General features: G+C 32.9%; 1 protein-coding gene across 1 annotated transcript in view; it reads right to left on the reverse strand.

Moving 5' to 3' along the window:
* The window catches only part of LOC107572734 (RAC-alpha serine/threonine-protein kinase-like), a 67,868-nt gene that overhangs the window by 7,214 nt on the left and 48,154 nt on the right, over positions 1 to 12,500 (reverse strand). The window contains exons 10-12 of the mRNA XM_016259169.1: positions 11,118 to 11,246; positions 1,434 to 1,520; positions 545 to 659 (exon numbers count right to left, since the gene is read on the reverse strand). Coding sequence (XP_016114655.1) covers positions 545 to 659; positions 1,434 to 1,520; positions 11,118 to 11,246 — 331 coding nt within the window. The remainder of the gene's footprint in view (positions 1 to 544; positions 660 to 1,433; positions 1,521 to 11,117; positions 11,247 to 12,500) is intronic.

Raw genomic sequence — 12,500 nt, forward strand, 5'->3', positions numbered from 1 at the left:
AAATCCTCCATCTGAACCATAGCTAAGCTTTATCCAGAAAAGTCTCTAGGTTTGTCAGTATGAATATTCTATGGAAAAAGCCGCTAAAAGGGTCTGAAAGTTGCTAAATCTAGTGCTAAAGTCGCGCTCGTGTGTGTGAGACGCGGGAGCTGATGGCAGGAGGCGGTGGATATTTGTGGTGGTCAGTGTGGATATTGTGGATGAGTTCTTCTGTGTCATCACGTTCTATTAGTTCTACAGCTTCAGTTTCTGAACTTTCACGCTTAGTAACACATACAGCTGTTCCCTCACCACAGTGCAGCAGTGAAAAGAGACCCCTTTCAAACAGTGTCACGTTCCCAAAGTTGTTTAAGTGACATACACCAGTATTGCGGTATTTTAAAAATTCATATCATAACAAAAATAAACGGTATGAACCGGTATACCGCCCAGCACTACTGATGCATATGTTTAATTTGAATAATCTTCATGAGGTAATATGAGGCCTTTCTGTGTTATAAAGTCTGTAGAATGTGAGGAGACTGCGGCGAGGGTGTTGGAGTACCTTGTCCCGGCGGTGTGATGGTGATGGTCTGTCCTGTGAACTCCTCGTCGAAATATCTGGTGTCTGTCTCTGAGGTCGACTGCGGTTTGAACGGAGGAACCAGCTGAGGGACACAGAGAAACAGTTAGACGACCCTCATCCAGCATTTACACAACACTTCTGCGCAAACTCAAATGTAACCCTGGACCACAAAACCAGTCATAAGGGTCCATTTTCAGAAATTGAGATTTTTTTAGTTTTACTTTTAATTCTTAAGAACATTAAAAATGTAGTACTTTTTAAGTAAAACTTTGAATTTTACTTGAGGACAAGTAAGAAAGTACTAGATTTCTAATGTGATTAAGTGTTAAATGGTAGTTAATGTGAAGCGTAGTGCAGTAAAAAGTACAATATTGTGTTTTGGAATGTTGTGAAGTAAAAGTGTTCTAAAGAAAAACTCTGATAAAGTCCAGACACATGAAAAGTACTTTTAGCGCAGAGTAAAAATACTTCACTGCTGTCCAGCTCTCGGGCTTGAAAACACACTGAAGGCCATTGAGAAAGTTCATGCAGCTACATTATATCGACTCTCACAAATGGACATTTGGTCGTGAGTTTCAAATGGTCATAAGGGTCAATTTTTCAAAATTGAGATTTATGCATCATCTGAAAGCTGAATAAATAATCTTTCCATTGATGTATGGTTTGTTAGGATCGGACAATATTTGAAAATCTGGAATCTGAGGGTGCAAAAAAATTAAACTCTTTAAAGTTGTCCAAATGAAGTTCTTAGCAATGCATATTACTCATCAAAAATTAAGTTTTGATATATTTACAGTAGGAAATTTACAAAGTATCTTCATGGAGCATGATCTTTATTTAATATCGTGTAATAATGTATAATTGTGACCCATACACGACCGCACATCATCTCATACATCACCACACCCAAACCCCACCAGTCCACCGCACGACCGTAGTCATTATCCTCCAGCACCTGCACACACACACACACACACACACACACACACACACAGACACACTGCAGCTCTAACAGGTTTTTGTCATTTGTTGCAAAAGTGAATTAATACAAAGTGTTGTGTTATAAATGTAAATACATTTCTAAAAAATGTGTGTGTGTATATATATATATATATATATATATATATATATAAACTTTGCACGATTTATGATGCTGAGGGAAACACCAATTAATTAGACATGCTTTTTGTTTATTAAAATTCTATTAAACCATTAAAATTGATAAAATTTAAAATGGAAAACAGAATTTGGTAAAAAATAAAACAGAATTTGGACATAAAATAAAATATATTTCAAATTTAGTTAAACGTTTAACAAACTGTTGTTAAATTGTTAAAATTTTTTAAAGTAAAATAGTTTAAACAAATTAAAGAAAAATGAAAACAATTAAAAAATTGAATTTGAAAATAAAACATAAAACATAAAAAACAAAATATAAAACATAAAAAAAATTACAGTGGGCCTTAAAAATTAAATTAAACTTTTAATAAACTGTTGTTTAATTGTTCATGATTATAATTCAATAGACTTTTTTTTTCTTTTCTTTTTTTTACAATTAAAACCAAAAAATCCAGTCCAGAAAAATTTAAATGGAAGAAAAACGGTAATACTTTACAACACGTTTTCATTTGTTAACATTAATGTATTAACTAACATGAACAAACCATAACCAATACATTTATTACAGTATTTATTAATCTTTGTTAGCGTTAGTTAACTAATGAAACCTTATTGTAAAGTGTTAGGTAACTTACAAAAACTTAAAAACCCAGGAATTTGGGGAAAAAATAAAACCGATTTCATATAGGGCTCTAAAACATTTTTGTTAAACTTTTAGTACATTTTTAAAATAGTTACATTGTTCACGACTTCAGTTAATTAAATTACTCAAAATTTTATGTAACCATAAAAACAGAGTCCAGAAAAAATACAAATGAGAGAAAAAAAATGGAATTTAGAAAAATTTAAATGGAAAAACGGAACTTGGGGAAAAATATATATATCATAGCACTCTAAAAATTACATTTTTGTTAAACTTTTAATAAACTGTTGTTACATTGTTCATGACTTCAGTTAATTAGACATGCTTTTTGATTGCTAAAATTGAAATGTAACCATTAAAACTGAGTCCAGAAAAATCTAACAAATGAAGGCGACCGCAGGGCCGTGTTGATGGTGTTTGAAATGAAGGCGGGTGTGTTTGTGTGAGTCACGGGAGAGAGTGACTCAGTGGTAAGGTGACGCCGCGGAGCTCAGCGCTGTCTATTTCCAGAGCCGCGGTCATGTGACTCGACAGCTGGACCTGCAGCTGAAGACCAGCACTGTTACATTGTTCACGACTTCAGTTAATTAAATTACTCAAAATTTTATGTAACCATAAAAACAGAGTCCAGAAAAAATTAAAATGAGAGAAAAAAAATGGAATTTAGAAAAATTTAAATGGAAAAACGGAACTTGGGGAAAAATATATATATCATAGCGCTCTAAAAATTACATTTTTGTTAAACTTTTAATAAACTGTTGTTACATTGTTCATGACTTCAGTTAATTAGACATGCTTTTTGATTGCTTAAATTGAAATGTAACCATTAAAACTGAGTCCAGAAAAATCTAACAAATGAAGGCGACCGCAGGGCCGTGTTGATGGTGTTTGAAATGAAGGCGGGTGTGTTTGTGTGAGTCACGGGAGAGAGTGACTCAGTGGTAAGGTGACGCCGCGGAGCTCAGCGCTGTCTATTTCCAGAGCCGCGGTCATGTGACTCGACAGCTGGACCTGCAGCTGAAGACCAGCACAGCTGTGAGACCCACGCCGCGCTTCAGCTGGAGCCAGTAACTCAGCTCATAACCCAACATTACCCACATCAGCCTTGTGCAGGTCTCCAGACGCTTTCTATCGGCCCGATGAGCTAAACCACAGCGTCACAGAACTCTATCTTTTTATATTTTACATTTTAATTTAAATGTGTTTTAGTTTTTTTTATATATATGTCTATATAGCTTTTCAGTTTTAGACATTTTAGTACTTCAGCTTAAACTTAAATGAAAATGAGGTATGTTGTATTGTTAACTGAAATAAAATACATTTAAATGTTTATAATAACATTTAGCAAAAAAAAAGTATAAATGTATTTTTTTCAAGTAATTGCTTATTAGAAATGGTATATATATATATATATGGTAAATTATATATTAAAAAGATTTAATAAAGTATTTTAAACTAGATTGAAAAGTTTGTAGACAAACTAAGTTGGCTTGAAAAAGGTTTTCAGTTTGAAGTAGTTTGAAAGTTAAAATAGTTTTAAAGATTAAAGTTTGAATGTTTTCAAGGCAATACAGTCTATCAGAAAAACAGATATGTAGATAACATTTTGCTAGGGTACCTGGGGTGGTTGCTAGGCTGTTTCTAGCATGAATAGCATGTTGCTAACACGTTTTTAGCATGATTAACATGTAACTAGCATGTTGCTAGCATTATTAGCATTTTTCTGGCATGATTAGCATGTTGCTAGCATTTTGCTAGCATGATTAGCATGTTACTAACATGTTTCTGCATGGTTGTTAGCATGGTTAGCATGTTTCTAGCATGATTAACATGTTACTACCATTTTGTTAACATGATTCTAGCATGATTAACATGTTACTAGCATGTTTCTGCATGGTTGTTAGCATGATTAGCAAGTTACTAGCATGATTAGCATGCAAGTTAATAACATGTTGCTAGCATGATTCTAGCATGATTAGCATAGTGTAAGCATTTTGTTAGCATGATTAGCAAGTTACTAGCATGTTGCTAGAATGATTCTAGCATGATTAGCATGTTACTAGCATGGTGTTAGCATTTTGTTAGCATGATTAGCAAGTTACTAGCATGTTGTTATCATTAATTAACAAGTTACTAACATGTTGCTAGAATGATTCTAGCATGATTAGCATGTTACTAGCATGTTTCTAGCATGATTAAAATGTTACTAGCATGGTGTTAGCATTTTGTTAGCATGATTAACAAGTTACTAGCATGTTTCTATCATGATTAGCATGTCACTCGCATGTTGTTAGCATTATTAGCATGTTACTAGCATGGTGTTAATATTTGTTAGCATTATTAACAAGTTACTAGTATTTTTCTAGCATGGTTAGCATGTTACTAGCATGTTGTTAACATAATTAACAAGTTACTAACATGTTGCTAGCATGATTCTAGCATGATTAACATATTACTAGCATGGTGTTAACATTTTGTTAGCATGATTATCAAGTTACTAGCATGTTTCTAGCATGATTATCAAGTTACTAGCATGTTTCTAGCATGATTATCAAGTTACTAGCATGTTTCTAGCATTATTAACAATGTTACTAGCATGTTGTTAGCATGATTAGCAATGTTACTAACATGGAGTTAACATGATTAGCATGTTGCTACCATGTTTCTAGCATGTTTAGCTAGTTGCTAGCATTTTTCTAGCATGATTAGCAAGTTACTAGCATGTTATTAAAAAGATTACCAAGTTACTAGCATGTTGTTAATATGATTCTAGCATTATTAACACGTTACTAGCACGATGCTAGCATGTTTCTAACATGTTTAGCAAGTTGCTAGCATTTTGTTAGCATGATTAGCAAGTTTACTAGCATGCTGCTAATGTAATTAAATGTATTTTTTTCAAGTAATTGCTTATTAGAAACGGTAATATATAAAAAAAATAATAAATCAAGTATTTTAAATAATAATAATTACATTCTTTAATTCCAGAAGTTGCAAGAACTGAATTTTATAGACATGCGTTTATTATTATAATTTTTATTATTTATATATATTTTTTTGCTAAGCAATCTCTCAACGCATATTCAATATAGAAATTTAAATGACTTTTTAAAGTCCCCCTGTAGTGAAAATCAAGTGTTTTATGTTGTTTATTTGTCTATGTGGTGTTTTTAATATGCTTTTAGAACCAGAAATACGGTTTGCTACGTCACAAACCAATCACCAATCACGTCAAGGGATCGATTCCTATCACTAGCGTGCAAACTATACCAATACCAGCACAAAACCAAAAATAAATCAGAGCAAAAACCCATGAAGCTGTGGTTTAATGTGAATTTAGAAGCGCTAACTTGCATTATAACCCGCGGCAGCAGTGTAAAAGTATCCCGGACTTCACACGCGTACGCTCGCGGGCGCGAATTAACAATCACAAACGGCTGCATTCCAGTCTTCAAGGCATTTTAGGACAGAACATCGTCAAGTAAGTAACCTTAACGAATGTTACAGTATTCACTGCAGTTGTCCGCTAGTAAAAACATAGTATGCTATTTGTGACGAGTGGGGCGGGGCCGAGAGCCGCGGAGAAAATGCTAATGCGCGACACCTGCGCCACTCACCGGTCTCGAGTCCCACGGAGGAGCGCCGGGAGGATAAAAGGAGGAGTGACGACAGTGTTGGACGAGAGAGGACCAGGCTTGGATTTATTTTGTGTTTTGTGTGCGCGGTAGTCGTCCGCGAGGGGCTGCCGCTTTACTTCTATTTTGTGTTTGTTTATTTGATTAAAGTCTTTAAATGTTCGCTGGTTCCCGCCTCCTTCTTCCCGTGACTACGAACTTTGTTACACCATTGTTTTGCGTTTCCTACGGTTCAGTGGATCAGGAGGCGGGGCTGTGTGACTGAGTGGAGGCGGGGCTAATTTGCATATTCATAGATCCGCGTATAGTAAATGAGGCAAGGGTGTAGAGTTACATTCAAGCTATTTTAAGGCATGAGAAAATTATTTTCTCAAGAAAAAACATTTAAATGTCATTTTGATCAAAGATAAGTTTTAAGGGATAAAATATTTGACTACAGACGATTAATTTCTATGACACTTAAAGGTCTAGAAATCACACTTTTAAAATCCCCTCATTTAGCATATTGTTTTAGTATCACTGATATACTATTAAAGTTTTTGTTAATATTCTTATTTATTTTTATATATTCAGTTTTCACTTTAGTGATTTTGTTGTGTGTTCTTATCATTTTTTTTAATTTGTCCAAATAGCTTTTAATGATGTTTTTTAGACAAAAATGAGAAATGTTGCCTTGACAACTTGGTGAATTAAAATAAGTTTAAGCTTTTTATATTTAATTTAATGTTTATTTTATTTCAAGTAACACTTTTTCTTATAGTTTTAGTCTAGTAATGACAATAAAAGCTTGGCAGGAACCCTGTTTTTTTAAATAAAAGTTGTTGAGGTACCAAATTAATATAAGAAATATGGTGTCATTTTACATCTTGATTTTTAGCTATAAAACAAGCATATTTAGTTTTATTTTGAGTCATGTTACGCTGCTCTATAGAGAACATATAAAGCCATCATTACAGCATCAGTAACACACAGAAGTGCAGTCTGGTTAATAAAGTGCATTCCAGAGCTGCAGACGCACAACAAGCTCATTGTTTACAGCGGAACAACCTGTAACGCGACCCGGGCCCCACTCCAGAGGGGCCACCCGTCGCCATGGCAACACCCCCCCATCTCTCGACCCGGGCCCTGTTGTCATGTCAACATGGGGACTGAACAGAAGTTGCCGAGAATAAGTGAGAGAGAGAGAGGGACAGGCGACTGCTCTTTTGCATGCATTATTTTTAAGCGTGTATAAATATAATTATTTTATGTATAAATATATTTTTTATCTTATTTAGTCTTATTGTCATTTTAAATAATACTAATATTATTAATAATAACAAAAATTATACGAATAAATAATAGAAATGAAATTATCACATTAAATGTTTTATTTATATTTTTAAAATATATTTTTTGTTACAGATTTATTTATTTTTATATTTTTAAATAATACTGATATTATTTTCTTTTATATTTATGTGTCCTTTGCTGCTCTTTTGCATGTATTCGTTTTCAGAGTGTATAAATGTAATTAGTTTTATGTATAAATATTATTTCATATGTATTTTTATATTTTAGTAATTTATATTTTAAAACTAAAAATAATAAACTTTTTTTGTTATTTAAAATATTCCAATCATAATAATAATAATAACAAATATAAATAATAATAATAATAATAATAATATAAACTAATAATATAAAACATCAAATTAAATGTTTAATTTTTAATGCTTAATTTAACAAATTTATTTAAATATATTTATTTGTTTTTATTTTTAGGTCTTATTGCTGTTTTTAATAATACTAATATTATTTATTTATTTACATTTAATGTCTTTTAGATTTATTTGTCCTATGATGAGTTTGTGGACCTCCAAACATCACTAAAGCATTATAACAGCAGCTCATGTGACTTCTGAAGGCATTTGATGGTTTGTGTGAGCTGCTGTTATGATGCCTTCATGCTCGTTATTTAGACATTTTGGGAGCTTTTACAGAGGAGATACTGCTAAACATCTTTGGTGTTTGACATAAAAAAATAAAGCTTTAAATGATGACAGAATTAGTCATTTTTGGGCAATTTATCACGAACCATTTGTCACTGTTTAAGTGAACATTCATGGAAATGTTCAGGTTATATTTCACCAAATCCAAATGGAAGCAAGTAAACAAACAAACAAACAAATAAAAATTTATTTTAAACATCAAGAATTATATTATAGAAAATATTGTTTATTTTCAGGACATTTAAGTGTTGTTTTGTATTGTGGCATTATTTTTCAGCCTGTACAAACATTTTATTTTATTATTATTATTTTTTTTAATAATTTGTAAAATATATTTTTTAGTTTTATTGTATTTTATTAAAAACACAAATAATGATAATGTTAATAATAATAATAGCAACAACAATAATATATATATATATAATTATTATTATTTTTTATGTAAAAATATTCCAATATTTTCAAGGTTCTTTAATTATTTTCTCAGCTGAAACCCAACGAGGGACAATATTTACTTTAAGTTGATATTTTAATAATTTAACAACACATTTTAAAATTTAGCATCAATTTAAATGATGAATTATTTGAATTATTATTATTAAATTATCATGAAATTGTATTTGTTTACTTGCATGTGATGTGAGAAATAAACAGAAACTGGATAATTGTAAAACATGCCAATGTGTTGTTGAAGTATTAAAATATTTAATACAACTAAATATTAATTTTATAATATTAACTTAATATTAACCTACAGAAATACCTTGGGGGTTCTTCAAAAATATTGTTTATATTTAACAACAATTTAAATGATTGTGTAAATTATTAAATTAAAATGTTTATGATTTAATTAATTATTAGCTTATTCATTATCTCACAAACCTGCAGTTCCACTTTATAGGAACAGAATATTAAAATCTAATCTCATTCCAGACAATGTAAAAGACATGAGTATCGGGGAGTAACATGTCAAAAATCATTTTCAAATAAATTTCTCATTTTTACGTAAACATGAGATCTTAGATACATATCAGTCTGGTTTTAGGGCAGGTCATAGTACAGAGTCTGCACTCTTGAGAGTTGTTAATGATCTTAAGTAATGCTGCAGCTCTGATTTTATTACCTTTGATACAATAGACCTAGTGATTCTTATCAATCGGTTATCTCATTTGGTTGGAATACGTGGGATGGTTTTAACGTGGTGTAAGTCTTATCTTACTGACAGAGCTGAAGTATGGTAACTGTTTCAACAACTGTGCCTGTCACTTGTGGGGTTCCTCAGGGTTCTGTTATTGGCCCCATCTTATTTTCTTCGTATATGTTGCCTCTGGGTTCGATAAAAAAAAAAAAGGCATGTCTTACCATTTGTATGCCGATGATACACAGATTTATCTCCCTTTGAAATCAGTAGAGCATTGCCGTCGCTGGATGTCTCATAATTTGGTTCAGTTAAACCAAAGTAAAACTGAGATTATGCTTTTTGGCCCTGCCAGAGGATGCTTAGACATTGCCACATATTTAGGCACATGGTCAGACTATTGCCACGACCAAGTAAAAAATCTAGGTGTTGTGTTTGATCCAGAGCTGAAATTTGAAAAGCAGATTAATTACGTGGCTAAGAGTTGCATTTTGCAGATTAGGTCTATTGCTCGATTAAAGCCTATACTGTCGAGAAATGATTTAGAGAAGGTTATTAATGCCTTCGTTCTGTCTCGCCTTGACTATTGCAATGTTTTGTATGTGGGGTCCTGTCAGACCACTATATCACGTTTGCAATTAGTGCAGAATGCTGTGGCTCGGCTGCTGGTGGGTGCTAAGAAAAGTCATCATATATCTTCTATTTTGGCTTCTCTTAAGCGGCTACCAGTGGACATCAGGATAAAATATAAAATTCTGCTATGTTTTTAAAGCGGTGCATGGAATGGCTCCTGCTGATGTGTCAGAGCTGATTGCTCTTCACAAAGCACCTTGGTTTTTAAGATCAAGTAATAAGTCATTACTCGTTTAAATTTTGTGAACTTAGGGAAATCACTTCATTAAATGTTTTTAAAGCATGTGTTAAAGTTACTTTCTTTACTTAGCCTTTGAGAGGTTGGGCTAGTATTCAATGTATTACTAGGTTGTGTGTTTTTTATGTTTTTTATGCTGCTTGTACAGCACTTGCAGGTGCAGTTGTAAAGTGCTCTATGAATGAAGTTAATTAATTAATGTATGAATAAAACTAGCTACTACATACTAACCCTAAAGCCTTGAACTAAATCTTTTTTGCATTTATTGCACAATAAAACACACACACACACAGAGTCCCCAGCAGAGGGCAGAGTTTAGGCCGGTTCACAGGGAGATCGGGCCCCGTGGTCCCCTGATATCATGTGTTGTTGTGGGCAGCTGTGGGGTCAGCTGGAGCGCTGGTGACCCTTTTCTATATATTTTTAGTCTTATCTTTATTTTAAATAATACCAATATTATTGATTTATTTTATTTACTTACTTTTATATGCTTCTTTATTTACATTCTATTTACCTTTTTTTCCTTTTTTTATTGGTTTACATTTATTTACATACTTTTTATTTATTTATATTTTATTACTTTTTATTAGCTTTTTTATTTAGTTAACATTTATTTATATATTTACTATTTATTAATAATACAAAAATAATTTAAATAAAAATGTTTTTTTATGAATCTCATCAAAAACTACACTTTGAATAAGTGTCTATATTTGGCATCCCATAATTCCGTGTTTCCCATCCACCCATCTATCATAGCTAATAATTAAATAATATATATTTTTTTATTTAAATAAATAATTTAAAAAGAAAAAGTCACAATAAAACACTTAAAATCCAATAATTATAAGACATAAACAAATTTAAACTAAAAACAAATAAAAAACTTACAAAAAAAAACAGAAATATTTTATTTGTTTATCTACATGTCATTTGACCTTTAACCGAAATTACAAAATCATGTGAATATGTTGAATTATAGAAATATTAACTTAAAATCTCAGTCAATATTTCAGGTTAAAGGTGCTCGGCTGATGAAATAATTTGGGAATCGCTGCACTGGAGATTAAAGAGGTTCTTGATGATTCCTGACAGGTTCTTCAGATCAGAATACTGTACTGGTTTCTGTAAGGGGTTTGATGTGGTTTTTCTCACCTCAGGAGCCAGATACTCTGGAGTCCCACAGAAGGTCTTCATGGTGGCTCCGTCTGTGATTCCCTCCTTACACAAGCCAAAGTCAGTGATCTTTATGTGACCGTCTTTATCCAGCATCAGGTTTTCCAGCTGAGAGAGAAAACGATAGAAAAGAGAAAGAAAACATTCAACCTGTGATCATCTAATAAGGGTTTTTCACAACAGTGACTGTCACCTTTCATCATATTTCCTCCAAATACATCTCAGAAAAATACATTATACATTAATAAATAAATAAATAAAATAAAAAGTAAATATATAAAAAAGTAACTTAATGCAAAAGCTAATAAAACAGTATCTAAATAATATAAAATAAGCAAACAAAAAAGTAAATAAAACAAATAAATAAAAATAATTAAAAAATAATTAAATTAAAAAGCAATTGAAAAATAAATAAATAACAAAAGTAAATAAATAAAAAGTAAATAAAAATAAATAAATTTAAAAAGTAAATAAATGAACAGTGATTAAATAAATTAATTAATTAATTAGACATGTAAACTTTGTGGCATATATATCTAAACTCATGTTTGTTTGTTTTGTTTTTTGTAATATTTACTAAAAGGGGTCATATGATGTGATTTAAATTTTTCCTTTCTCTTTGGAGTGTTACAAGCTCTTGGTGCATAAAGAAGATCTGTAAAGTTGCAAAGACTAAAGTCTCAAATCCAAAGAGATATTCTTTATAAAAGTTAAGAGTCAGCCACGCCTACCTAAAACGGCTCGTTCTAACACGCCCCCACATATCTACGTTACAATGTGGGAAGATTTGCATAACGCTGCCCAAATTTTCACACAAAGAATGAAGGCGTAACTTTTATTCTCGCTGTAATATTGTTGCCACCGCTGCCATGTCGTGAAGGCGCTGTGTGCTTCGTTGTGAAAGCAAAACTACTTTGTTTGGTCTTCCAAAAGAGGACGATATCTGCTTCGTCATGTCTGGAGCTGATCCGTGCTGGTCGCTGAGGAAATACAACAACTTTGCACTGTGGATCGCCGTATCGGCTTTCACCGTGGACGAAGCGGAGTCCAGCCCGGGGTCGTCACATGTGGTTGCCGCTTCCTTCGTCAAATCCGCCGGCCGTTCTCAAGCCCCCGGCCTCTGCTCACTCTAGCCCTCCAGCCGTTCCTCACTCAAGCCCCCGGCCTCTGCTCACTCTAGCCCTCTGGCTGATCCTCAATCTAGCCCGCCGCCTCTGCTTACTCTAGCCCGCCGCCTCTGCTCACTCTAGCCCTCGGCCGTTCCTCACTCTAGCCCGCCGCCTCTGCTCACTCAAGCCCCCGGCCTCTGCTCACTCTAGCCCTCCGGCCGTTCCTCACTCTAGCCCCCGGCTTCTACTCACT

The sequence above is a fragment of the Sinocyclocheilus grahami genome, unplaced genomic scaffold, assembly GCF_001515645.1.
Source record: "Sinocyclocheilus grahami isolate Dianchi unplaced genomic scaffold, SAMN03320097.WGS_v1.1 scaffold1804.1, whole genome shotgun sequence".
In the NCBI taxonomy this organism is placed as follows: domain Eukaryota; kingdom Metazoa; phylum Chordata; class Actinopteri; order Cypriniformes; family Cyprinidae; genus Sinocyclocheilus; species Sinocyclocheilus grahami.